Source organism: Macadamia integrifolia, chromosome 12 (assembly GCF_013358625.1).
Source record: "Macadamia integrifolia cultivar HAES 741 chromosome 12, SCU_Mint_v3, whole genome shotgun sequence".
NCBI lineage: Eukaryota > Viridiplantae > Streptophyta > Magnoliopsida > Proteales > Proteaceae > Macadamia > Macadamia integrifolia.
In genome coordinates this window covers 27371804-27396169 of record NC_056568.1, presented here as the reverse complement: position 1 = coordinate 27396169, position 24366 = coordinate 27371804, and the positions used below count along the sequence as shown (strand labels likewise).

At 36.3% G+C, this 24366-nt stretch overlaps 1 protein-coding gene across 1 annotated transcript; it reads left to right on the top strand.

Moving 5' to 3' along the window:
* Nucleotides 1–6931: 6931 nt before the first annotated feature.
* On the top strand, nt 6932–24363 carry LOC122056907 (WD repeat-containing protein 48-like; the record flags this gene model as incomplete). Its single annotated transcript, XM_042618879.1, has 15 exons — nt 6932–7111; nt 10847–10955; nt 11770–11928; nt 17976–18041; nt 18125–18214; nt 18384–18692; nt 18889–18986; nt 21922–21957; nt 22585–22705; nt 22836–23072; nt 23258–23353; nt 23513–23578; nt 23704–23742; nt 23837–23971; nt 24340–24363. Coding segments are annotated over exons 2-15 (1575 nt in total), but the record flags the coding sequence as incomplete, so codon positions are not given.
* Nucleotides 24364–24366: the final 3 nt, after the last annotated feature.

Here is a 24366-nt window from a genome sequence, read left to right as displayed (position 1 = left end):
TTGAAACCCTAGAAAAAAATAAGCAAAAAATTCATAAAATCGATAAGTTTTGGGAGCTTTTGATCCAATAAACTTGAGGGTCTTGAGAGGTAGCTTCTATTGATTTTATGCTATTTTACTGATTAAAATAGAAAAATATTGTCAAAAAATTAGTTCAAACATGAATCAATTCAAAAAATGGGTTAAAAAATCGGCTGGAATCAAGACCAGGGGCGTTGATTCCCATTTCCCAAACAATGTTAACAAATATCGGTATCATATTGGCTGATATGTAAGGGTATCAGCCGATATTTTATCAAAGAAATGATCATCCAAAATTTTATTTAAAAAAGAATAACCAATATAGGTATTTAAAACCATGATTCAAACATTGTTTATTCCGTGCTTCTTTTTACTTTTCATCCTAAATCACATAGAAAACAAATGGTAGAAACTTCAGTCCAACCCAACCACAAACTTGAGTTCTATGTTATCAATTACCCGATTTTTAAGGTTTAGATTATAAAAGCCCGTAGCTCAAGAACTAGCGCAAGGAAAATGAAAGCTCTGCGGGAGAAGGAGACATCAGCAAATATGATAGATGTTTCAAGATTTACGATTTACCGTTGTTAAAAAAAAAATAATATATATATGATAGATGTTTCAAGATTTACGATTTACTCTCGTTAAAATATATATATATGTTACAATAAAATAGCAAAAAAATAAGGTTGAGACATTTTTTCCACATGCCTTGATTACGGCAAGATTTTCCTTTACTTAAATTGAGCGTAGAAGTTTCAAGTCTACATATAGCTTTGAAACAAATATTGAGGAAAAAAATAGACAAAATTCTATAAGATTATATTCATGTGGTGAGGAATCTATTTCTTCCGTAGACTTAAAGTTAGACTCAACTAGAAATGAGGAAATTTGTCCTTTCGTGGTAATTTCACACCTCATAAAACTCATAATCAAACCTAGAACCACATTTTCTTTTCATTATATATTTAAATTCTACTAGAAAGATGGTTGCAAGTTTTTCATCACTTTCTTTTTTAATATATTTTTCTTCTATCACATTGACCAACTCATACGAGACTTTTTTTTTTTTTTTTTTATAAATCAAATCATTTTCCATCCACCATGAAAAGTATCCTTATGATTTTTATTTTTTTTTTTGCGTAATAAAATCTCTTTTCTTTTTCACTTATTTTTTTATAATAACAATTTTTCATTGTTCTTAATGTAATTGATGTAACATAGTTAATGACATAGAGCTAATACAAGCACGAATAGTTAAAGATAATTGCAAAGTGTAAACCTTAAAAGAGGTATTTTCATATGGAAGCAGTGTTACAAAATTTAAATAAATAAATGAATGAAAAAAATCCATTATTTTCCCTTAATTTTGAAATAAAAATGGATGATTTAATTTTACTATTTCTTCTTAAACACTGAACAAAATTTTAAACATCAGCCGTTTAATATGTTATTTAATAAGGGCTTGTGTTACAACAAATAAATAAATAAATAAGGGCATGATGTATATAGTGCATGCATGACGTTCTATATAAATTCCAACATATGTTAAATAACATAACATTGGCTATATAACTATATAAAATAACATAAATACGTGAACAACATGAGATTATTATTAGAATTGTCAATACAAATAGTATTTAAATGTCTAATTTCAGTCTAATATGAACAAAATATCACACTAGACGTCTTTAGATATTAAAAAATACCGCAAAAGGCGTTATTAGCCGTTGGTATTAGCTAGCGTCAATATATCTATTTAAAATGCTAAAATATTATAGTTATTACTTCATTTTTTGGTAAACAACTATTATTAAGAAATTCATTGAACATGTAAGCAAATATTATAGATATCAAAAGCTACAATAGAATACGAAATTGTTAGATTTCTTATTCCAACATAACTAGTTCATGTGTAGCTGATATGGATGACAAGACGATGGGCTAAACATGTGTTGTGCTTGTGCTCCTACCCCCATTGTGCTACACCCATGGTATTCCAAACCCAACAAGTATATGTCCCTTGCAACTACACCCCATTGATACCCACCATGACTACATTGTAAAATTGGTGAGTTCCATGCATGTTTCTCCAATATAAGTCTTAGAAACTACCTGGTTGTTGTCTTGGTGGAACTAGTCTCATATTGATTATAATTGTTGACATTTTTGTAAAAGTGAAAATAATGAGAGCCTCGTGAAAGTGGGCAAAATAGAAATGTGACAAGCTTCTATGTTTGTTGTTGATTATCAAAAATAGATTTTGGATATAGAACGTGGTCTGAAAAAATAATAATAATAATTGGGTTTCATAATACGTCATAAATCTATTCCAATAATGCACAACAAATATATTTCATAAATCTATTCTAATAATGCACAACAAATATATTCATAGTCGTTAAACAAAAAACTTACTGGTAGAAGCAAGTGCCAATTTTAAATATCCTACAAATCTCTCCCTCTATGTTTCTCTCTTTTCATCTCCCCCTTTGTCCCTCACACCACCAATTTTTTTTTTTATTATTATAATATTTTTTTTTTTTTTTTGCTGATTCATTTGATACATCATTATTATTTTTCAAAGTAAAGTACATGAATCCATAAGTCCTTTCAAATATAACATGACATGATAGCCAAATGGAAAATACTATTCACTTCATGTCTTAATCCTTTTGTGCAAGTCTCAATGAGTAAAGGATGTGTATCAATTTTATTTTTATTATATATATATATATATATATATATATTTTTTTTTTTTTGGTGATATAAGGGTTATCTGATTTGGTATTTGGTCAATGCAAAAAAATTTACTAGGAGACCCTTAGGTTCCCCCTACTCACAAGTCAAGTTTTAGCTCAAAAGGAGTTTATCATGTGACAATGCATAGCTCTGAACCCATATGAATTAAAAAAAAAGAACACAATAATGACAGTAAATGGAGGAATATATATGTTTGAATTTGATATTAAAATTTGACAAGTGATATATCCAAATAATCAACTATCTATCCAACAATTGAAAATGCCATATTATTATGGCAAAATCTGGTGGGTCACAAACGAAACTTATATTGACGACACCTAGTGGTTTTTTTTTTTTTTTTTTTTGTTTATATTTCATCTATATCTGTCTATACTCCCCCCTCCCCCAATGCCCCAAACCCTTATATATATATATATATATATATATACACACGTCATTATTTCACCCACAAATCTATTATTGTCATTACTCTTCCACATGTTGGAGGCATGAAATACCCTTTACAGATAATTTGTGTATCCATATTCCATAAGCATGATAACCATTGTCGATGAAAGAATTCCTCCGTAGTGGCTTAAGAAAAACCTAGTAAATATTCATATCATATACCTATGTAACAACAACAAACATAACTTTATCCCAACTGATGGGGTTGGCTACATTGATCAAATGCTGTAAAATAGTAGAAAGTAATAAAGCTAAATTATTCGTAGAAGATAGGTTAAAAGGAGAAAAACATGGGGATAAGTTTAGAAGGTAACGTAGAATATAGATACACATCATGGACACATCCCTTAAAGGGTCAGCAATACGGGTCCTTGTCCCCCACAAAACTCTATCCGAAGTCATACTAGGATCGAGCCCTACAAGTTGCATATCTTTTTGTACTACCTCATTAATAGTCATTTTAGGTATGCCCTTACTTTTTTTAGCGCATTCCCAATAAATATGGTCACTCTTCCGTACTGGAGCCTCCATTGGTCTCTGTTGGACATGGTCATACCACCTTAATCGGCTCTCACAGAGTTTGTCCTGGATCGGTGCAACCCTCACTTCATATCTAATATTCTCATTCATTACCCTATCTATTATGATATTTCCGCACATATCTCTCAACGTTCTCATTTCAGCTACGCTAAGTTTGTTCACATTACTTTTTTTAGTTGCCCAACATTCTGCTCCATACATCATAGCCGGTCGTATAACTATCCTGTAAAATTTTTCCTTTAGTTTAATGAGTATTCTTTTGTCATATAATATTCCCAACGCGCTTCTCCACTTCATTCACCCAACTTTAATCCTCTGAGCAATATCATCCTCTATATCCCACTCTTTGTCAATGATAGTCCCCAAGTATTTAAAACAGTCCCTCTGAAGTAGTTAATGTTCCCCAAGCTTCACCACTCCCTCCCCTCTTCTAGATTGACTGAAGGGGCACATCATATATTATGTCTTAATTCTTCTTACCCTAAAACATCTTGATTCCAAGTTTGATCTCCATAGCTTCAGTTTAGTATTAATCCCATCCACAATTTCATCTATTAGTACAATATCATCCACAAATAGCATACACCACGATACTGAGTCTTGGATGTGCCTGGTTAAGTCATTTAATGAGTGCAAACAGATAAAGGTTTAGAGTAGATCCTTGATGTAACCCAATAATGATCGGGAATTCGTTACATTGCTCGTCTATCGTTTTCACACTCATCACCGCTCCTTTATACATATCCTTAATTATATCCACATAGTTAGTTTGACCCCTATTTTGAAGGACATGCCAAATTAGTTATCTCGGGACTTTATCATATACTTTCTCTAGATCAATAAATACTATACGTAGATCATTTTTGTGGGCTCTAAAAACTTTCATAAACCTCCTTATGAGGTAAATGGCTTATGTTGTTGATCTCCTTGACATAAAACAAAATTGGTTCTCCGATACTTTGGTTTTCTTTCATAGATGAGCTTTAATAACCTTTTCCTATAGCTTCACGGTGTGACTCATTAGCTTTATGCCCCTATAGTTATTGTAGTTTTAGATGTCCCCTTTGTTTTTATAAATCGGAACCACAATGCTTCTTCTCCACTCATTTGGCATTGACTTTGTACTCAATATCATGTTAAACAGCTTAGTCAACCAACCAACCCCATATCCTCCCAGAGTCTTCCAAACTTCAATTGGGATTTTATCTTGACCTATCGTTCGCCCTATATTCATCCTTCGTATGGCCTCTCTAAGATCGATTTCGTCAACTTGTGGTAAATGTCCATCGAGCTCTTCCAGAGTTCGATCAGTGTCATGTCTACTCCCCTCTATAGCTGGGTTCACCCTCTTAGTCACAATACCTCCATTTAGTAGGTTACAAAAGTAATCACCCCATCTCTTCATAATGTCCTCATTTCGTATCAACACTCTGCCTTCTTCGCTTTTGATGCATTTAACTTGATCAAAGTCTCTGCTTAGTCTTTCTCTTATTTTAGCTAGCCTATACATCTCTTTTTCTCTCCTCATTGTATTAAGGTTCTCATATAGATCATCATACTTATTTGTTCTAGCTTTCCCCACGATCCTTCTAGCCTCATTCCTGGTTGTGTGGTATCTTGTTCTATCATCCATTTCGTTAATCTTCTGCCAATTCTTAAAACATTCATTTTTTTGTCTATGTAATAGACACTCAATAGAATAGAAAAAAAATTGCATGGCTAGACTTCAAATTTGCCCTAACACAGAATTTTCATGAGAAACTACTATAACACAATCGTCCATAGCATGAATTTCCAATATGTATACAAAATAAAGGCCCTTTGTGCTTAGTCCAACTTCTTACTCTAAGGGCTGAACCCACCCCCACGCACCCCCCCCCCCCAAAAAAGAAAGAAAGAAAGAAAGTTTAACTCATAAATTAGATTTATGTGCCATCTTTAAACTTTGCCAAGGTTAATCATAGGTATACTTATACCTCATGGAACATCCATCCCTTCCTTGCTTCCCATATTTGTTAGGACAAAGTAGATTTTATCATCAATAGGCTATACACATCTTAGTATGATTGTAAAAAATATGACCAAATCAGCTAAAGGGACCAAATATAATTAAAATCAAACCCTTTTCGCCATGGGTAAGTACATGTTTTGATTTTTGAAAACCATCAACTAACCAACCGATCAAATCAATCGAAACCAAATTTTGGATCAAAATCGATTAAAAAAAAACCAGTAAATTTTATTTTTTTTAATATGAAAATTGAGATCATATCAACAACAGACTAATAAGAAACTGTTAAAAGAAATCAATAATATCAAACCAATGGCTATTGGATTGGGATTTTGTAAAAAGATTTTTTTTTTCTATAAAAACAAATGAAACTAAACCAAATCAAACATTTGAGACATTTACATCTTGACCATGCATGTTCCTTTCATGTGCATTTCACGCGGGTGTTGCTAAGACTTTCATTGCTTCACTTAAGTTGTTGATTAATTAATAAGGTTTCTCCAGTGATGTTAGTAAAAGTAGGAATTTACACGTCACACTAATGGCATTACAAAGATTGGTATATTCCACACGAGCCCATAGAGTCGACATGGATCATTAAAAGAGAGTATTTGTCAATGCAGACCTTACATTTCATTATGTGAGAGAGCATATGCTAAATCTATACTCATAAAAAAAAGAAAAAAAACAAAAGAAGCTAAAGATACATAGGCCGTTCATACACGGATTCTTTCACATATCACATATCAAGATACAAGTATGGTGGGCCCCTATATGTTTCTCCCACCTAAAAAAAAATAAAAATAGATACACATCTCTCCAAAACATACGTGGGAAAAAAGTTAGACATACTGCCGGTATATGTAAGCTGTTCACAAACGCTAACAATTAACTATTACAGGTAAAGCAAACACCGTTGGCGAAACGCCAACAATCTAACAGTCAAAGCTCGATTGGACGAGGAGAGCCGTATTGTTTCTTCGACTTTGTGTTTCGACTTTCGATCACCACAGCCAAAGGGCATCGTCTTCGTCCCGTGAGAAACTTTGTAAGAAGACGAAACTACCCTTATCCCATATATGACGTGGAAAAGGCGAAGGCAAACTGAGTCAAATGTTCTCATCAGAAATTAAAAATAAAAGTAAAATAAAATCGAAGGCCACTCCCTCTCTCTCTCTCGTTTCTCTCCCTAATTAACTACAAACGAAGCTTAGGATGTCTTCGGCTCCATTTCTGAACTGACCTCGCTGTTCGTCCCCGCAGAACTTCAAGAGTAGAAAGGGAGCGATACTCTCGAAGTTGTCGCCCATTGAATTGAACAAGGTTGGACTTCGATTCTATTCTTCTCTGAATTTCTCTTTCCTTTTTTGGTTTCTCTCGTTTCTATGCAGTTTGGACAGATGAGATTTGTCGTCTCGGATTTTTTTATTTTTTGGTTTCTTTTCCATCTTTTTATATGATACCTATATGATTAGTATTGGTTTGTCACTTCGATTGCAGTATCGGTCGTGCAAAACATAGTTTTATTGATCTTGATGGATTTAACGGAAACAAAGGAAACAATATAAGAGGAACTTGTTTTTAGGGCTTGTGTAGTTGTTATCAGCTGTAATCTACAACCTTTTTTGTCATTTTAAACCTCTGGAACCCTTGTTATTATTATTATTATTATTATTTTTTAATGTGTTTGCTTTTTATTTTTGGGTTATTTTTGTTGTATTTTTTTTCATTTAAATTACGTTGAAAACCCTAATATATTTTGGATCGGTTTCAGAGGTTCTATTACAGTCATGGAATCTCGAGGCACAATCATTGGTGGTGTTGCTGTTGTGAATATCGATTTTATAAGAGTCTGGTCTTACATGCAGCGGAGATTGTTTCTCTCTCTCTCATGCTCTCTCTTTTGTGTGTGTGTGTGTGTGTGTGTGTGTGGTGCAGGATCTTTAATGCATAATTCAAAATGTGAATCGACATGTAAGCAGTGAATAATTTATGCTTACTAGTTGACTGAGTTTAACTTCGGACTTAGTTGGCAAAAGTTAATGGGAAATGTCATAGTTTCCGCTAACCAAATTGAGTGCATAGTGCTTACTTACCTTAACAGAAAGGTTGAACTAAAAGACATTGATGACTTAGTAAGATGAAGTAACCTCCAAACTGCACCAGTTATAGTAAGCTTATTTTGGTTATCGTCTTTAGGAATTTAATCCACTTAATGGATTTGTCAATTCTATTATGAAAATTTGAAGCACTTCTCAAATGTGATATGATAGATGCATGTTCTCAGTGAATTGTCTGGGAAGTGAGTAATACAACCATCTCTCGTGACAAAAGATAGTTAAGCAACTGAGATACCAAGAACTTTCAATTCTGCCCAGCATTGGTAAACTAATAAAGATGTTTTAAAGCTTCGGTATAGGCTACACAAATTTGCCATATCACGAAAGATTCCCGAAAAAATGTATCTGTTTTAAATTGGGGGGGGGGGGACATGTGGATTTATTTCTATCTTTGGTGGTGAGTTGGTTGGTTTTATGGTTGGGAATGCCAAAATCCATTTGATACTTTGCTTCGAGGTTTTTGGTTTTTGATAGGTTGCTTTGAGGTTTTTTGGGGATCATCAAAGAATGTGATTTGAGGATTTATATTTGATGGTTACGAAATGAAGTAATGTGGGCACTGACTCTTAAAATCCATAAAGGCTTCCACATTTGTAACTTTTTTATTACTCAAGCTTGGAAATCACAATGGAAGTGATAATGCCTGAGTCTCTTCTTCTCGTCATTGGTTTCCTCTACATGATCGTCCAACTCTAACCCATCCAAGTGTTGAGCATTGCATGCATACACACGATTGTCGGTGTTATGTGTTAGAGGCGAAGACTGTATTTGATCCCAGGTCCCAACTTGAGCACAAGGTCAAGCTTTATGGCATTCATGCAGTTTTGAAAGTTTTAAAGCAATGAAATTGCAATCTCTAAGGACAAATTGGCCCTAACTAGTAAGTTTCCTTCTTTTGCATGAGGGGCTTAATGGAAGAGACTGGAGAAAGGTATAGTGTTTTTCAAAGGGTATTATTATTAATCCGAATGCTGTGCAGGCATTGTCTAGCGAAGACTATCATTTGCTCAAGAATGTCTGTGTATCCAATACTTGTATGATGGAATGCAAGGGAAACCAGACTACTTAGTTGAAGCAACAGAAAGCTTATTAAAAGAGGGAGAAACCTGTATGCCTTCCAATTTTTTGTATAAATATTCATTCATGTAATTTCTTATTACAGTAAAGAAAACTCATGAGAGAATGGATTTGAAAGTGAAGAAAGCTCATTAGATAAAAGAACACATGTGCTTGAAATTGCTTATTGGAGCTGCTATTGCTTATGGATGTTCAACAGAACTTTTGAAATTTCGATGATGTGGTAGAATTAGCTTTCCACAACAGTAGGCCTTCAAAGTGTGAAAGTATTTAGCTAAGCACCAAACGGTCCTAAGAAAGCTATTGGCTAGGAGCTAACAGAGAGGTTTTGATGTGATATAAGGTTATATTTTCACAATGGTAGACCTGCAACGTGTAAAATTAAGTACCAAAGACCTATAAGATTAATTAAGTACCAAAGACCTATAAAATTAATTAAGCACCAATTACCTATATAGACAACAACAACAACATCAAAAAACTCAGCCTTATCCCAACTTAATGGGGTCAGCTACATAGATTCATGCAAAACCTATATAATTAACACCAAATACCCTTAAGAAAGCAATCAGTGCTTTCCACAGCAGTAGGCCTAGAAATTGTGAAATTAAGCACCACATAATACACAGGCACACACACACACACACACACACACACACACACACACACACACAGAGACAGAGAGGGGTATGTTGGGTTAGGGTCATAGATGTCTAGGCGAGCCAAGGTGTTTGAGGGGGCCTAAATGCAAGGCGACACCAAAAAGGCACCTGGATGCCAAGGCATCACCTTGAAAGCTATGGTTAGGGTTTATTGTTGGTGAAGAAACTAGGTCAGAAGTAAGGTGTATAGAGTTTGATGGAGATCTAATGAGCTCTAATGGGTTCTGACATAGATTAATGGAAACTGGGTACTATAGAAAATTAATTTATTGTTCCAGTGTGTGTGAGGACTGAAATGGGGGCTGATTGAGGTTTTAATAAGGTGTGGTTCTTGGTTGTTTGAAGGTGCTGAAGGGAGAATATTAGGGTGGCTAAGAGGCTTAAGCTCTAACTAAGAAATGGAGTTTGAAGCTCTCACATACACATGAATCCACAAGACTAGCTGGGAAGTTTGTCTGCTTGCTAAAAAAGTTGATTCAACTGAATTTGACTGAGAAGAATTTTGGGGGAGGGGGCAGATCCCTTAACATAAGAAAATCCAATGAAACCCCTCTTCCTAAAAACATTTATCCTTTTTGAGGGTGGGGGTAGGTTAGCCGGGAATTTTGTCATTCCCAGTTGACTCCTGCAAATTACAGAAGTTCCCTGAACAGATGAAAATTCCAATTAAACCACTTCCAAAGTAATTATAAGATTGACTCTGCTACTTACCGCCTTACCGGTGATATTGGATTGCTTCTTTTTTTTTTTTTTTTTTTTTGGGTGAATAATATTGGATTGCTCTTCTTTTGCCTTGTTTCTCGTTTTTTGATGAAAACGAGCCTCAGGCCTTCTCCAAGTGGTTTCTGGATGCCATTCTCTTATGCTGAACAGCCTTATCTTTCTAGGTTTTGGCAAGATGAGCTTATGCAATTAACTCTAGTAAGCAGAAAGCTCAAGCTTTGTTGCCTTGAACCTTAGGGTTCTAATGAGCTTTAGTTGACTCTCAGCCAAACTTTAAGGTGGTGGCTGACCTGGTAAATTCTGAGTCCAGCTTTGCTTGTTCACAGCCATATCATATGATTCAATAATGTGCCGGCTAAGCCTGCATTTTGACAGAGTTATTTTAGAAGTGAAGAGGTTGAACCCATGCTTCTATTGATGCTACCAGTGAACCTGGTGCCTAAATATTAAACTTAACATTTCCGTGATCTGTTCAGGGTTTCTGCAATGCACCGTGTGGGTAGTGCGGGGAACACATCTAACTCATCCCGCCCAAGGAAGGAAAAGAGGTTGACGTATGTGCTGAATGATGCTGATGGCACAAAGGTGAAGTCATGATTTCATCTTTTCATTCTCATTGTCAGTTTCATTACGGAGCCTTTCAGAAATTGAAACGGCACTTACTTGCTTTTATATAATAAGTCCAATAATGGAGTATAGTTTTTTGATGAACCTGCCTTCTTCACCATCTTTTTTATCATCATCTATTTGTCAAGATTCATTTTAGATTTTCCCATAACCTGATGATGGTAATATTGCCATGTGCTCCCACATTTATTGGTATGATTTGCATTGGATCTCTCTCCTGTTGGTTCCATTGGTTGCTCACAAAATTAGGAAAGTCAATAAAAGCAAATTTGAAGAATGAATTTAAATAAAGTTAGGTTTGCTATAGCTGTTTGGTTATCTTCTAAATTTGAAAGAGAGGGAAATAAATTTCACGTTTTATGCATAATGTCAAATAGTTAAATAGTGTACTCATTTTAATTATTAGATAGAAAGTGGGAGATCTTCCAAGAGAGAGTGATTTTCATCAGAAGACGATGGAAAATTTTGCAGTAGAGAAGACAGAAATTGCCTGTACATCAGAAGATCACTTTCTGTCAGAAAGTGAATTTTCAGGCAACCTAGAACTCGCATAATTGGTTTCCAATAGAAATTGATTTTTGGTTGGCTACTTTCCTGGCAACCACAGAGGGCCTTAGCATTATGACTCTCTTTATTTTTATTGATGCAAAATATTACTATTTTTGAGAAGAAAAAGGAAAAATTCCTTATGTGCTAGGATGGGATTTTAATCATGGGTTGCAGTTCTCCTGTCAGCTATAACACTCTAATTAGACATGTTGTCTATTTGCAGCATTGTGCAGGGGTAAATTGCTTGGCAGTATTAAGGACGTCAGTACCTGATGGTTGTGACTATCTTTTTACTGGAAGCCGAGATGGAACACTGAAGAGATGGGCTCTGGCTGAAGATTCTGCTACCTGCTCTGCTACATTTGAGTCTCATGTTGACTGGGTATTTTTCTTTCCTTTCTTCTTCTTCTTCTTCTTCTTCTTCTTTCTTTCTTTTTTTTTGGGGTGGGGGGTGATTCTTTCCTTTCTTTTTTGCTTGTACTTTTCTATAAACTACCATCTCTTTTCAATTTTCTCTAAACCGAAATGATGCGAGCATCAGTAATATTTCAATTTGTCTGAAATATTGCTCTTTTTAAATGCTAGGTGTGACATGGAGTGCTCCTCTTGCCTAAAAAGCAAGGGTAAGCCTCATGAGCATGAGTGTTCCCTAATTAGTCAAGGATCGGGCTGCCCTTATTCCATTCCTTCCTTGATGCCAGGAATGGCGGCAGGAAGAGCGCAGAAAGCAGAGTACAAAAGATAGAAGTAGTTAGCCTAGTTCCCTATTCCATTCCATTTATGAAAAACGAATATATAATATTTATGTTGAGAGAAAAAAAAAAACGATCAAGTAATATATGACAATGATGAAAATTAATATTAAGTGATGTGGTACTGCATTTGAATAACTGAAAAACAGTAACCAAAAATAGATAGGATCTGATGTCAGAGGACAAATCAGGTGTAACAACGACAACTGATGAACAAACAACAACCAAATATGATGAACAGTAACGGTAATCGATGGAGGGTATTATGGTAATGTCCAGTCCCAAGTTAGAGTTCAGAAATTAGGTCAAACAGGTCCAATCGATCTCTGATTTCAGAAGGTAACTTGATTCACAAAACAGTGACTCGATTCGATTTCTGAGAAATGAGTGGCAGAACCGGTATTATGCAAATATCTCATGATCTGACTGTCAGAATTGTCTCAGATTTGAAGAAGATCCCTTTTTTTTAATGAAAAAGTGGGTCTGGTCAAAAGTTGAATGCGATCAGATGGCTGACTTGCTAAATAAAAAGCCTTGCATCCAACCTTCTAGAACTAGAAGACTTCGAACAAATTAATGGAAAATTTGAAGAGCAACAGTTGTAGCAACGGAATAAAGGATTGAAAATTTCTAAGAATAAGAAAACCAGTAGCTTGTAGAGAAGCTTATCAATATCGAACCATATGGGCTTTGCACTACAGAACATCAATCGAATCAAACACAAGGAAGTCTTCACACATGAAGAGGAGCAGCAGTACCAGCAGTTTACATTAATCAAATTCGTGTACCATGCTTGTCCCTCTTACAAACTTATATAGAAAGCTCAAAAATAGACTTAGACACTAAAAAGGAAAGGCCTAACCCAATCCTTAACTAATTGGGAAACCTAAACTGATTAGGAAACTGAAATTATGAAGAAAATAGACTCAAAACAGGACTAGGATTATATAATCCTAATCCAGCCTATCTAAAACACTTAATAGCTAGTAAAATAAAGAAATAAAGACATTAACTTAATTAATCCCGTATGTCTAACCTATACCCATATTAAAGGCTCATTAAAGTGGCCCCTTACAAAGAAAACCATTGGAACTAGAGGTCCAACAGATATATAACCCATCCCAAACTTATTTCTAATACGACAAGCCCATTTTGATGATGAATCTGCGTCATTAAAAGCCTCGAAACAGGAACCCTTATTGCTAATCTCAAGGTGGGCTTTGGTGCATGATCCTCACGTCTTTCCATTCTACTGCGTGGATCTTGTTTTTTAAATTTAAGGATCAATGTTCTAGATTTTTTTTTTTTTTTTTTTTGGATTTTTATTTATATCTTCAAATTTGGAATCCTTTTTCCCCAATAATTTTGGCTGTGATCTGGAAAGGGAGAGATAAATATGGAGTGTACTTATATGTTTTTCAATAGCACGTTTATTGTCGATGGAGCTGGTTTCTAACCTTAATTTTAGCTGGCTTTGGTTTCACATTTATCTCTGTGTTTCATCGTGTGGCAGTTGTCTCGTCCCTGTGGTTATGCAGCACATGGAAAATGGTCTGAATAAATTAATTTGAAGACAATAAATTCCATTAAATATGAAATATCTTCTTACCAACTCATATTAATATCTCCTTTTTATCCTCCAATAAGCAGGCTATTATAGTCGTCAAGGCGTCTAGGCGACCCAAATCTTTGGAGAGAGCTTGGATAAGGAGGTCAATTTTGAACCGGAACTGATAAACTTAACTGAAACCAACTGTTTAAATTCGAACTGAACTGAACTGAAAAGGGCATACCCAGTGCACGAGGCTATGGTTGTAATGCTCTACTGTTCTCTTTGCTGAGTACTGTAAAAAAGGGCATACCCAGTGGACGAGGCTCCCCCACCACTGCTGGGTCTGGGAGGGGCAGATGTACGCAGCCTTACCCCCGCTTTGTGGAGAGGCTGTTTCACATTTCGAATCTGCGACCACCCTGTTGCAATGGAGCATCCTTACTGTTGCGTCAAGATCTCTGCCCTCTTTTTCTGAGTACCATGCAAAAAGTAAATTGTGGCGTCACAACATGTTGCCAAAAATAGTGAGAGTCATTGGGGTTGGGTGGCATGGATCTAGGCATGGAGGTGTTCTAAGTGAGGAGAGCTAGCCCGTTTGGTGACAAGATGGAAAAATTTGACTGATATGGTAGTGTGCAATGAAGACCTGTGACTGCAGCAGTGAGATTGATTTGGTTGATGGTTCAAGTTGGATGCTGTAATCTTACTAATGCAGTGCTAATCCTGAACCAGTGAGATCCAGTGGGACTGTGGGAGATCAGCTTGCAGAATCTAAGAGTCAGGTTCAGGCAAAATTCTGGTCAAAGGCTCTAATTGGATGCGAGGATACAGTATCAGAATCAGGTTTGATCCAATGGTCATATTCTTAGGATCTGAAGATTCCTACTGGAAGAAGGAATTCCCAAATCTGAGAATTGATAGAAGGTTTAGACAAACAAGGTTAGAAATTGATTCAATACCAAATAACAAGCTTAATGAGAGTCAGAAATTTAAATCAGATTTAGAAGACACAACTTGAAAATCGATTAATCCAAAATCAAACTTGTAGTAGGAAAACAGGAGATTGTTTTCAAGTTTGAATTTTGAAGCCGTAAGAAGATTCAGAATAGAAATCAATTGCTAACTATGGAAGCTTAATTGAAATCCAATGGTTAGATTTGAAGTTTCAGAAAATTCCTAGTTGGAAAAGGAATTCAAGAAACCAGAAAAAAGATTTGATTTTATGCTAAGAACAGAATCAGAACTAGAGATTGATATGAAGAGAGAAGAGATGAGAAGAGAAGAGAAGAAAAGAGGGGAGGAGAGGAGAGTGGAGAATAGAAGAAATGATGCAGAATTGAGGCTGAACCGGGTTGACCCTTTGGGCAATCTCAACCAAGACGAACTGGATCTGATTTGATTTTTGGGATCAATAGAATATTTTAGGATTTACTTTATCTAGGAAATAATGAGTTATTTTATTTGGGAAGATATGTGATCTTTTATTTCGGTTAGTTGTTAGTTAATTATGGATTTACCAATTTAAGTTTTATTTTGTTTCTAATTTCATTAGTTAGAACTTAGGAAGCAAATTAGAAGTTGCTATTTCAGTCTTAGATTTTTTCTTTGGCAAATTTTAATTTCAGTTTATTATATAAAGGCATGTAACCGATGGGTATGGCAATGCTGAATTGAATTGAATATTTGGTTGAAACTTTGTTGGTTTTAATTGGTCGTGTGACTTTCTTCCTCCCCCTTTGTGTGATTTCTTCTCTTCTTCCCTGCAACTCTGAGTTCACTCAGGGATTTCTTCCCTTTCTCTACAGGCCCTCCATCAAGAAATTAGGTCTGGGATACCAATACCATATGCCTAGGCCAGCAGCTGCAAAGCTCTTTATAAGAACTCATATGCTTTACTCAAATAATCTCCAATTGATGGGGGATATATTACATATATAAAGACCTAAAATTCCTAAGGCCTCGTTTATTTGCCAGACAAAAGGGGGTGGGAAAGGTAAAGTTGCGGACCCCATTTGTAGTGGGGTTAAACAACAGAATAGGGACGCAAAGGTAAGGATGAGATGTGAAGTTGTGTGCCTCACATTAAATGAATAATCAATTTCAACCGCTTCTTCTTCTTCTTCTTCTTCTTCCCCCCCCCTTTTTTTTTTTTTTTTTTTTTTTTTTTTTAATCTTCTTCTTCGTCACAGTAGCATCTTCAATTCCATCAGAGGCACGTCCAATCCAAAAACCTTGTCCATGGTTTGAGGACCGGTGTTGGAACCATCTGATCTAGAACTATCCGATTTCAAACTCACACATCAAATTTCCTGATCATCTCTCTCAGATCGACCAGAATATGTTTATTGTCAAGCCAGATATCAACAGGCACATCAATCTGAAAGAACCGCATCAAGGTTTTATCCAATTTGGGGATTTTCTTCTAATACCTACACCTCTTGAAGTAGTTCCAAGATGGGACAGAAAGAACACTTCCTTACAAGCTTTTTCCCTTCTCTAACTCAGACTTCAGTCTTTCTATATCGGATCTCTATTGATCTGTCGATTCAGCATTCAACTGATCTATTTCTTTGAACTGAGGAGTTATGCTTTCTAGAGTGGATTGGAGCTGCTCTTGGTAGAATTTGAATGATGGGCTTTATGGATTCCATCCAAAATCACTATCTGCAAGTCTTGAGCCGGCGGACCCAGAAGAATTCCTCCACAGGGCTGCCAAGCCATCGTTTCTCCTCCTCCAACCATTCCAATACCAAAACCCTGAAGCCCAAAATTGAGGATTTTGATAGAACAAGGAAGCTTTAATCTTCACTTTCTGTTTCAATTGAAGTTCTTAATCACCCCTGTATTTGTCGTCCTTGTTGTAGCATAAAGGATCGGTGAAATCATCGTAGCTCAAGGGGTTGGAGAAGTCACTGTCATCGCAGTTACTGTCCTTGTAGTGTAAGGATCGGTGACTTTTTTCATGGACACCACTCCTCAGCCCCCGTTGCTACAACACCCTTCTGCCCCAAATTGTCTCAAGCAAACCTCCCTTCGATTATGGTCAAGGAACATAGCGTTTTCCCTTCTAGACACCACTCCTCGGCCCCCACCATTAGCATAGAGTTTTCCCTTCCTTCCCCTGAAATCTTACCCAAAATGGTGGGACTTTGGAGAGTGGTGTGTGGGAGAAGTAGATTGCCACGTAGGTAGACAGTCCCCCTTGATTTAAGCATGGTTGTCTCTTTAGTTTCCTACAACAGTAACCAAACAAGAGTCATTTTTGGTATTTTATGGAAAGTTGTACTACCCCTTTATTCCCACCCCACTTTTTTCCGGCAAACAAACATTGCCTAAAGTAACTCATAAAAGGACTCTTAATCACTCTTTTATACTGATGTAAAGTAAATAAACTCGAAATGGAACTCTTAAAAGCTATTAAGCATCCTAATCTAACTCAAACACTTAACTACTAATCCCATGTACTAACATTACCCCCTCTTGATCGGCTTAAAAATTTTGCACGTTACAATGAAACCCAAGAAAATAATAGGCCCAACCTATAAAAATAACTAACCAATAGTCAATTTCAGCCCATTGGACTGCCACCAGCACCTTGTGGGTCTTCCAAGCTTGCGCCTAGGCTTCCATATAGGATCACAGTCTAAGGCAACTGCATCAATTACAAAGGTTAGGTTGGCAAGGAAGGTGATTGAGTTAGTGGAGCAAGACGTTATAGCAGAAGATACAGTCCTAGATAGAGTTGGTTAGTGGAATTGTGGGATACAGGTTACTGGCCCTAAATGGTTGGAATAGTACTTGCTGGAATGATTCACGAGTGTATTTACAACTAGTTCATATCACAGATTTTTGTTGGAAGATTGAATTGGGGCATAATATTTGCTTGTGCTTGTTCATCTCTGAAGTAGGTATTTGAAATATTCATCTACTATGTTCTGTTACTTCTGATCCAGTTTTGATGTCAGTGGACATTTTTTCATGCTCTAGGTTCTAATTTACCTTGTCAATTGCTCTGTGCTATGGTTTCTATTTATTTGACTCGTTTCTTTTTATTTTCAAGTCTTGGATGCCCAGTATGCTGCTCATGCATTAATTAGTTATAATATAATTCTTTTGGTTGTGTAGGTCAATGATGCAGTCCTTGCAGGTGATAACATCCTTGTGTCATGCTCCTCAGACACCACCCTAAAGGTTCATTGGCTTCAGTGAATTATTGTTGGTTTTTGCGGTCATTTCTGTATTACTAACTAATTTGTTCTATTGGAATACTTCAGACCTGGAATTGCTTGTCTGATGGGACTTGTACAAGGACTCTTCGTCAACACTCTGACTATGTTACTTGTCTTGCATCAACCCAGAAAAATGTATTTTCTTACTCAATCTGAGGTCCATTTCCTGCATGATAGTAACTTTTGTTGTAGAGATACCGTTTATATTTCAATTAGATTCGATGGTGCTGGATGTGCTTATCCATACTACTTTTTGCATGGTCTCTATGAATTTCTGATCCTTTTGTAGTGTCATGCATTTTAGAGCAATATTGTTGCCTCTGGTGGCCTTGGTGGGGAGGTTTTCATTTGGGACCTTGAAGCTGCACTTGTTCCAGTCTCAAAGTCCACTGATGTAATGGAAGATGATAGTTCAAATGGTTTAATGGGCACTGGGAATTCTGGGCTGCCCATTACAAGTTTACGTTCTAGTAGTCCAAGCAGCAGCATTTCACTCCACCCGAACCAGTCACATGGATATGGTCCTATTGCTGCAAAGGGTCATAAAGAGTCCGTTTATGCATTGGCAATGAATGACGATGGAAGCCTACTTGTTTCTGGTGGAACTGAGAAGGTACGTTTTGATGGTTGATGTTATCTTCCTAGTTCCTATTTTCAATGCTTACTTCTAGATTACCATAGGCTAACAATTAGCTATGTTTGTGCTCTGTTTTCTTGTTGTTGTCATATGAATTAATTAATGATTTGGAAATTGGAGGTAATAATTCTTTTGAGTATCAGCTGCCTCAGTAACCTATTGTTCTCTGTAGGTTGTGCGTGTTTGGGATCCTAGAACTGGTTCAAAGACTATGAAGTTAAGGGGGCACACAGATAACATAAGGGCTCTCCTTCTGGATCCTACTGGAAGGTTGGTCACTGAAATTTCATTCTATTTGATAGAGTTATTTTTTTGTTCATGTTAGCAAGATCTTAGTCTAATTGACTGTGTTCATTCACATGAAACGAGAGGAGTTCCGTGTATCAAGTGCTTCATGTGTGAAAGTGAGGGCTTCGTAAACCTTTTCTTTGCACATGCTATCTAGCACCTATCCCCAGAAGATCTTGTTCATTCTTAGCTGGTTTCATCGATCCTTTTCTTCCATTCCATTTTAGCTGTTGTGGTGATATCTTCTGCCAAGGCATTAATTTTACATCCTTTCTTGCCTTCCTAATCTTTTTCGAGCTGTCAGGAATTCTGTTCTCCATTCTGTTCTATCTTGGTTTAATTTTTCTCTTAATGCATCAATGGTCAATTCTTTTCTGGGTACTTTAATTCACAACCTCATTGCCTTTTTGCCATCTCCATTGAATGCTCAATTTTCATAAAATCGTTACTCAGGGATGCAGTATTTGTTGCACATCAAGCCCATAACAATGGTCTTTACCTCATCTTATCACTTGTTTGTTGGTTTCCTTGAATTTTGTCATATAACCTCTAAATGGAAATAGTCAGCAGTGCCTGAACAATGCATTCTACGTCATATCTGCCGCTTCATCCACACTTCTAAGTTCTCCAGTTTTCAATCCCTGTAAACAAACAAGACCTTTTTTTTTTTTTTTTTCTTTTGATGAATAGAAAAATTTATTGGCTCAAAGCTAACAAATTATGAGGAGATATTCATGAAACATTGTTGTCATGGTGCCTAGGTGAACAAAGGCGTTTGAGGGGGTAAAAAAATAAGTCGACACAAAAGAGGTCCCCCACACCCCCACACCCCCCACCCCACCCCCCCCCCCCCAAAAAAGAAGAAAGAAAGGCCAGAACGCTTAGGTGATGCCTTGAGAACTATTCATGGAATTAATCCAAACCCATGTGAACAATACCATTTTAAAAATTCTTGTTAATCCTGACCATAGTTAGTAAATACAGGTATAATAGCGTATCCAAACGTTTAATTCAAAATATCGTAATTTGGCGTATCAATCCAAAAAAACCGTTTGATACACGTATTTTAAAGATAACCGTATTATACATGAATAATATGTTAGATACTCAGTAAAAATTTTGGGTTCCAAAAAAAAATGAGATTAAGCTAATTGGGCCAAATCTCGATTCCCGACTCCTATCTTCTATCAGGAACCCTAGTCGATTGAAATTGTAACCATTCTTCTTCCCTTATCTAAGTAAACTAAAAAAAAGAGGAACCCTTGCCCCAGTCTTCTCGATCTCCATTCCCCATGGCCAGCGACCAAGGGCGATAGGTAAGACATCAATACCCCCAGCTCTCTTTCTCTTCTCCATTTCTCTTCCCATCGGTTGTTGAAAACCCAATCAACCCTTCCTCTTCTCTGTTTCTCTTCCCATTGGTAGTTGAAAACCCAATCGAGGGCGATTGCATCTACAAATAGTTTTTAATGAGAAGCAAAAAAGATTCAAAAGAGATGATTCACATGGACAAGGATGGCCAAGGGCGGGATTCTCCAAAAGGGGTTGAAATGAAAACCTTTCCAAGAAATTTAGGATACAATTGCCATTTGAATTGGGCAACAATTATTGGCAAACGTAGTTGCAGCTGGACAATGTGAAGAATCAGAAAGAGGGAAATGACAAGGGTGTTCTCCTCCCTCTATTCTTGCAATACTGCATCTGAGAAATTAGATGAGTTGAAGGGAGGAGGGAGGAGGTTCTTGAGCCTTAAAAATGATCTGTGACCGGTCTTAGATTGTATCCCCCATAGAAATTTCAAGAAAATCCAAGTGCATCTCTAGGATGAACGATTGCAAACACTTATTCTCCATCTTCTTGAACCCTGTTTTCGTACCAAGAAGAAGAAGAGAACATGTAAAAGTGATGAGACGAGATGAGGTTTGGTTCTCTTCTTAGTTCTTTCTACCATACCCTTTTTAGGGGTTAAATTTAATTAATATTAAATGTGGAAATCCAAAAGAATGGGAACTGATTTCAAATTGGAAAATCAGATTGGATTTTAGTGTCCATAAAAGCATTGGAGATTAAAATTTAGTTTCAAACAATCAGTTTTAGTCCTGTATTTTTGCTCTCGGATATTTACAGAGCGACCGTATTAAACGCATACTGTATTATTGCCGTACGTGTTTCATTGCACCTATTTTTTGAAACGTATTATTACCATATGGTCCATTTAATTGTTGTGCGTATCTGTTCCTATGTTATTGTTGTTCCCAAACTTACAATGATCCTGACTTCTCTAACTTTTCCAGTTTTTTTGTTAGACAATTGGAGCAGGACTAGATTTTAGGGCCCGTTTGATAACGTTTCAAGAAACGCGTTTCTACCGTTTCTGTTTCCAGAAACAGAAGAAACGGAGCAAAAAGCGTTTGATAAAACTGTTTCGTTTCACTTATTTTTAGAAATAGAAATATAAATTTTTACTTATTTATGGTTCAAGAAATGACCCAGGCGAAACAAGTACCGTTTTTGGAAACGACTTGTGGCAATTCTTTCACTGGTTACCATCGACTTCTAAAAACATGACTTATCAAACACCTTCAATTCTGTTTTTGTTTCTGTTTTTAGAAACGGAAATTTATGTTTCTGCCGTTTCTTGAAACAGAAACGGTAGAAACGTTATCAAACGGGCCCTTAGATTGCATTATTTTTCTTGCTTTTGTATTTCAACCTTCCAGAATGCTTTATTAAATGGGTTGGATTGTGTGGGCCCCTTCAAAGAATCTCCCCGAAGGAACCCCAAAACAGAAACCTTCCCTGGATTTAGATATATGAGTTTTTTAGTCATAGATTTATTTGTTTGGGACTCTTCTTGACTATCTATCCCGTTTCATTGTTTTATATAGCCTAACAATTGTTTTCATTTTTTTTTTTTTTTCTGCTTATCAGGATCCTCTGATTCTATGATCAGGTATGTATTGTTGTTTGTTAATTGTATATACCATAATTCAATATTCTATCTGGGGGTTTTCATCTTTTATATTTTATTGATATGTGTCTGTTTTAGTTCTCAAGGGTTCTGACCATGTTTGATATCATAGTGAGCAACTGTGAGCTCACTATGGATTAGGATTGTTTGGGTTTGAAAAGATCTGTGATTTGTAAACTTTCACTTTCCTCCACAAGATTCTCATTTTCAACAAATTTGTTTTTATATTAAAACAAAAAGATTTTATTCTATGGACTGAGTTCTCCCACAACCACGGTCGAGGGTGAATCCCTTGACCAAGGGTGTGGGATGTCTTCTATAGGGGATCTCCCTACAGTACATGGGTATTATTGACCTCATACTGTAGAGAAGGGGAGACAAGGACAGCCATCAATGGCTGCCCTTTTCCTTAACAGTGTGGTGAAGGAAAACTTCTCCCTATTCTATAGGGCTATGATTTTCCCTATCTGGGGACAGTTGTATTCATTTTTTAGCAAAAATGTGGATAGACTTCTAGAAAATGAAAAAAAGAAAAAGAAAAAAGAAATGGACTTAGTGTTCATATTTTGATTTATTTCACTTGTTTTCTTCCCCTTCCCCTCTTTTTAGACTATGGGATCTTGGTCAGCAGCGTTGTGTACATTCCTATGCTGTGCATACAGACTCTGTTTGGGCACTTGCCAGCACGCCAACATTCAGCCATGTTTATAGTGGTGGAAGGGACCTTTCTGTATGTAACATTTCTCAGAGGAACTTGTTGAATCTTATTTGGATGATTTGCTTCTACAATCTTACCTAAATTTTTATTTGATTTGATATAGTCTTTGTTCTCTTTTTCACAATTCTGGATGTTATTTCAGTTATACCTAACAGACTTGGCAACAAGAGAGAGTGTGCTACTTTGCACAAAAGAACACCCTATTTTGCAACTTGCATTGCATGATGATAGCATATGGGTTGCAACAACTGATTCTTCGGTGCATATGTGGCCGGCTGACGGACATAACCCACAGAAGGTTTTTCAAAAAGGTGGTTCATTTTTGGCTGGCAATTTGTCCTTTTCCAGGGCAAGAGCTTGTTTAGAAGGATCTACCCCCGTGAGTCATTCATAGCCTTATTTATTCCATACATGACTAATGTGTTTAATATCCTTCTCTTATATTAAACTGTCATACTTCTATGTTAGCTGGCCTTCTAATTCAGCGATTTTCTTTTGGTTTCTTGTATATGATTGTTTCTTTCTTTTGGTGTTGGTGGTATTGACTATTTGACATTTTTCCAGGTACCTGTTTACAAAGAACCATCATTTACGATTCCTGGAACTCCAGGAATTGTTCAGCATGAAATTTTAAACAACAGACGGCATATCCTGACTAAGGTGATCTTGAAGCTTGCCTCCATCTTCTAAATGCTACATTTTTTTATTATTTTTTTTTCCGTGTGTGTGTGTGTGAATACCTATTGAGATTTGACATTTCAAGTTGTCTTTCATTGTCCATAGCTATAATGTAATTTTATTGTTACTTATCTTTGATAGGATACAGCGGACTCGGTTAAGCTATGGGAGATCACCAGGGGAATTGTGGTTGAGGATTATGGCAAGGTTTTCAGAATAAATTAGTTGCATCAACTAGGAAGTTCTTAAATAGTAACTAAATATAATAATAAAATACTTTCTTTTAGTTGGTTGGCTTTATAGCACTTATACGTAGGATGTCGCATTTGCAGGTTTCATTTGAAGAGAAGAAGGAAGAACTGTTTGAGATGGTATAGATGCGTTTTTTTCTCTCTATTTGCTAGTTGTAATGCTAAGTTTTTTTGGGAACATTTTTTTTTTTTAAATGTATTTTGGCTTCTCCAGGTGAGTATTCCTGCATGGTTCACTACAGACACTAGGCTTGGAAGCTTGTCTATCCATTTGGACACACCACAATGCTTTTCTGCTGAAATGTATTCTGCTGACCTTAACATTCCTGGGAAACCTGAGGATGACAAGGTAAGCAAGACTCTTCACGAATCATTCTAGAATTAAAGATGTAATTTTAGGTTATCGACTATTTCTTGGGTGCTTCAAATTTTGTGTCTCTATTACATCAGGCCTCTTGTGTCAACTTGTTAGTTTAGTCTCTACTTGCTTTTGTAAAATTTTGGGAGGTTCGTGTTTATTGATTATTGTGAGAGTTATCATCTTATAGTTGCTGGAAAGCTCCAATGTGTTTGTTATGCATGCTAGCCAATTGCTAGTAAGTGCTCCGGTATAAAATGGCAGATTCAATTGAGTGATTAAATTGTCAATCTCTTGTTCTTGCTTGATTGGGGCTAACTATTATTTTTATTGACTTACATATGAATATGATTCTGCAGGTCAATCTAGCACGAGAAACACTTAAA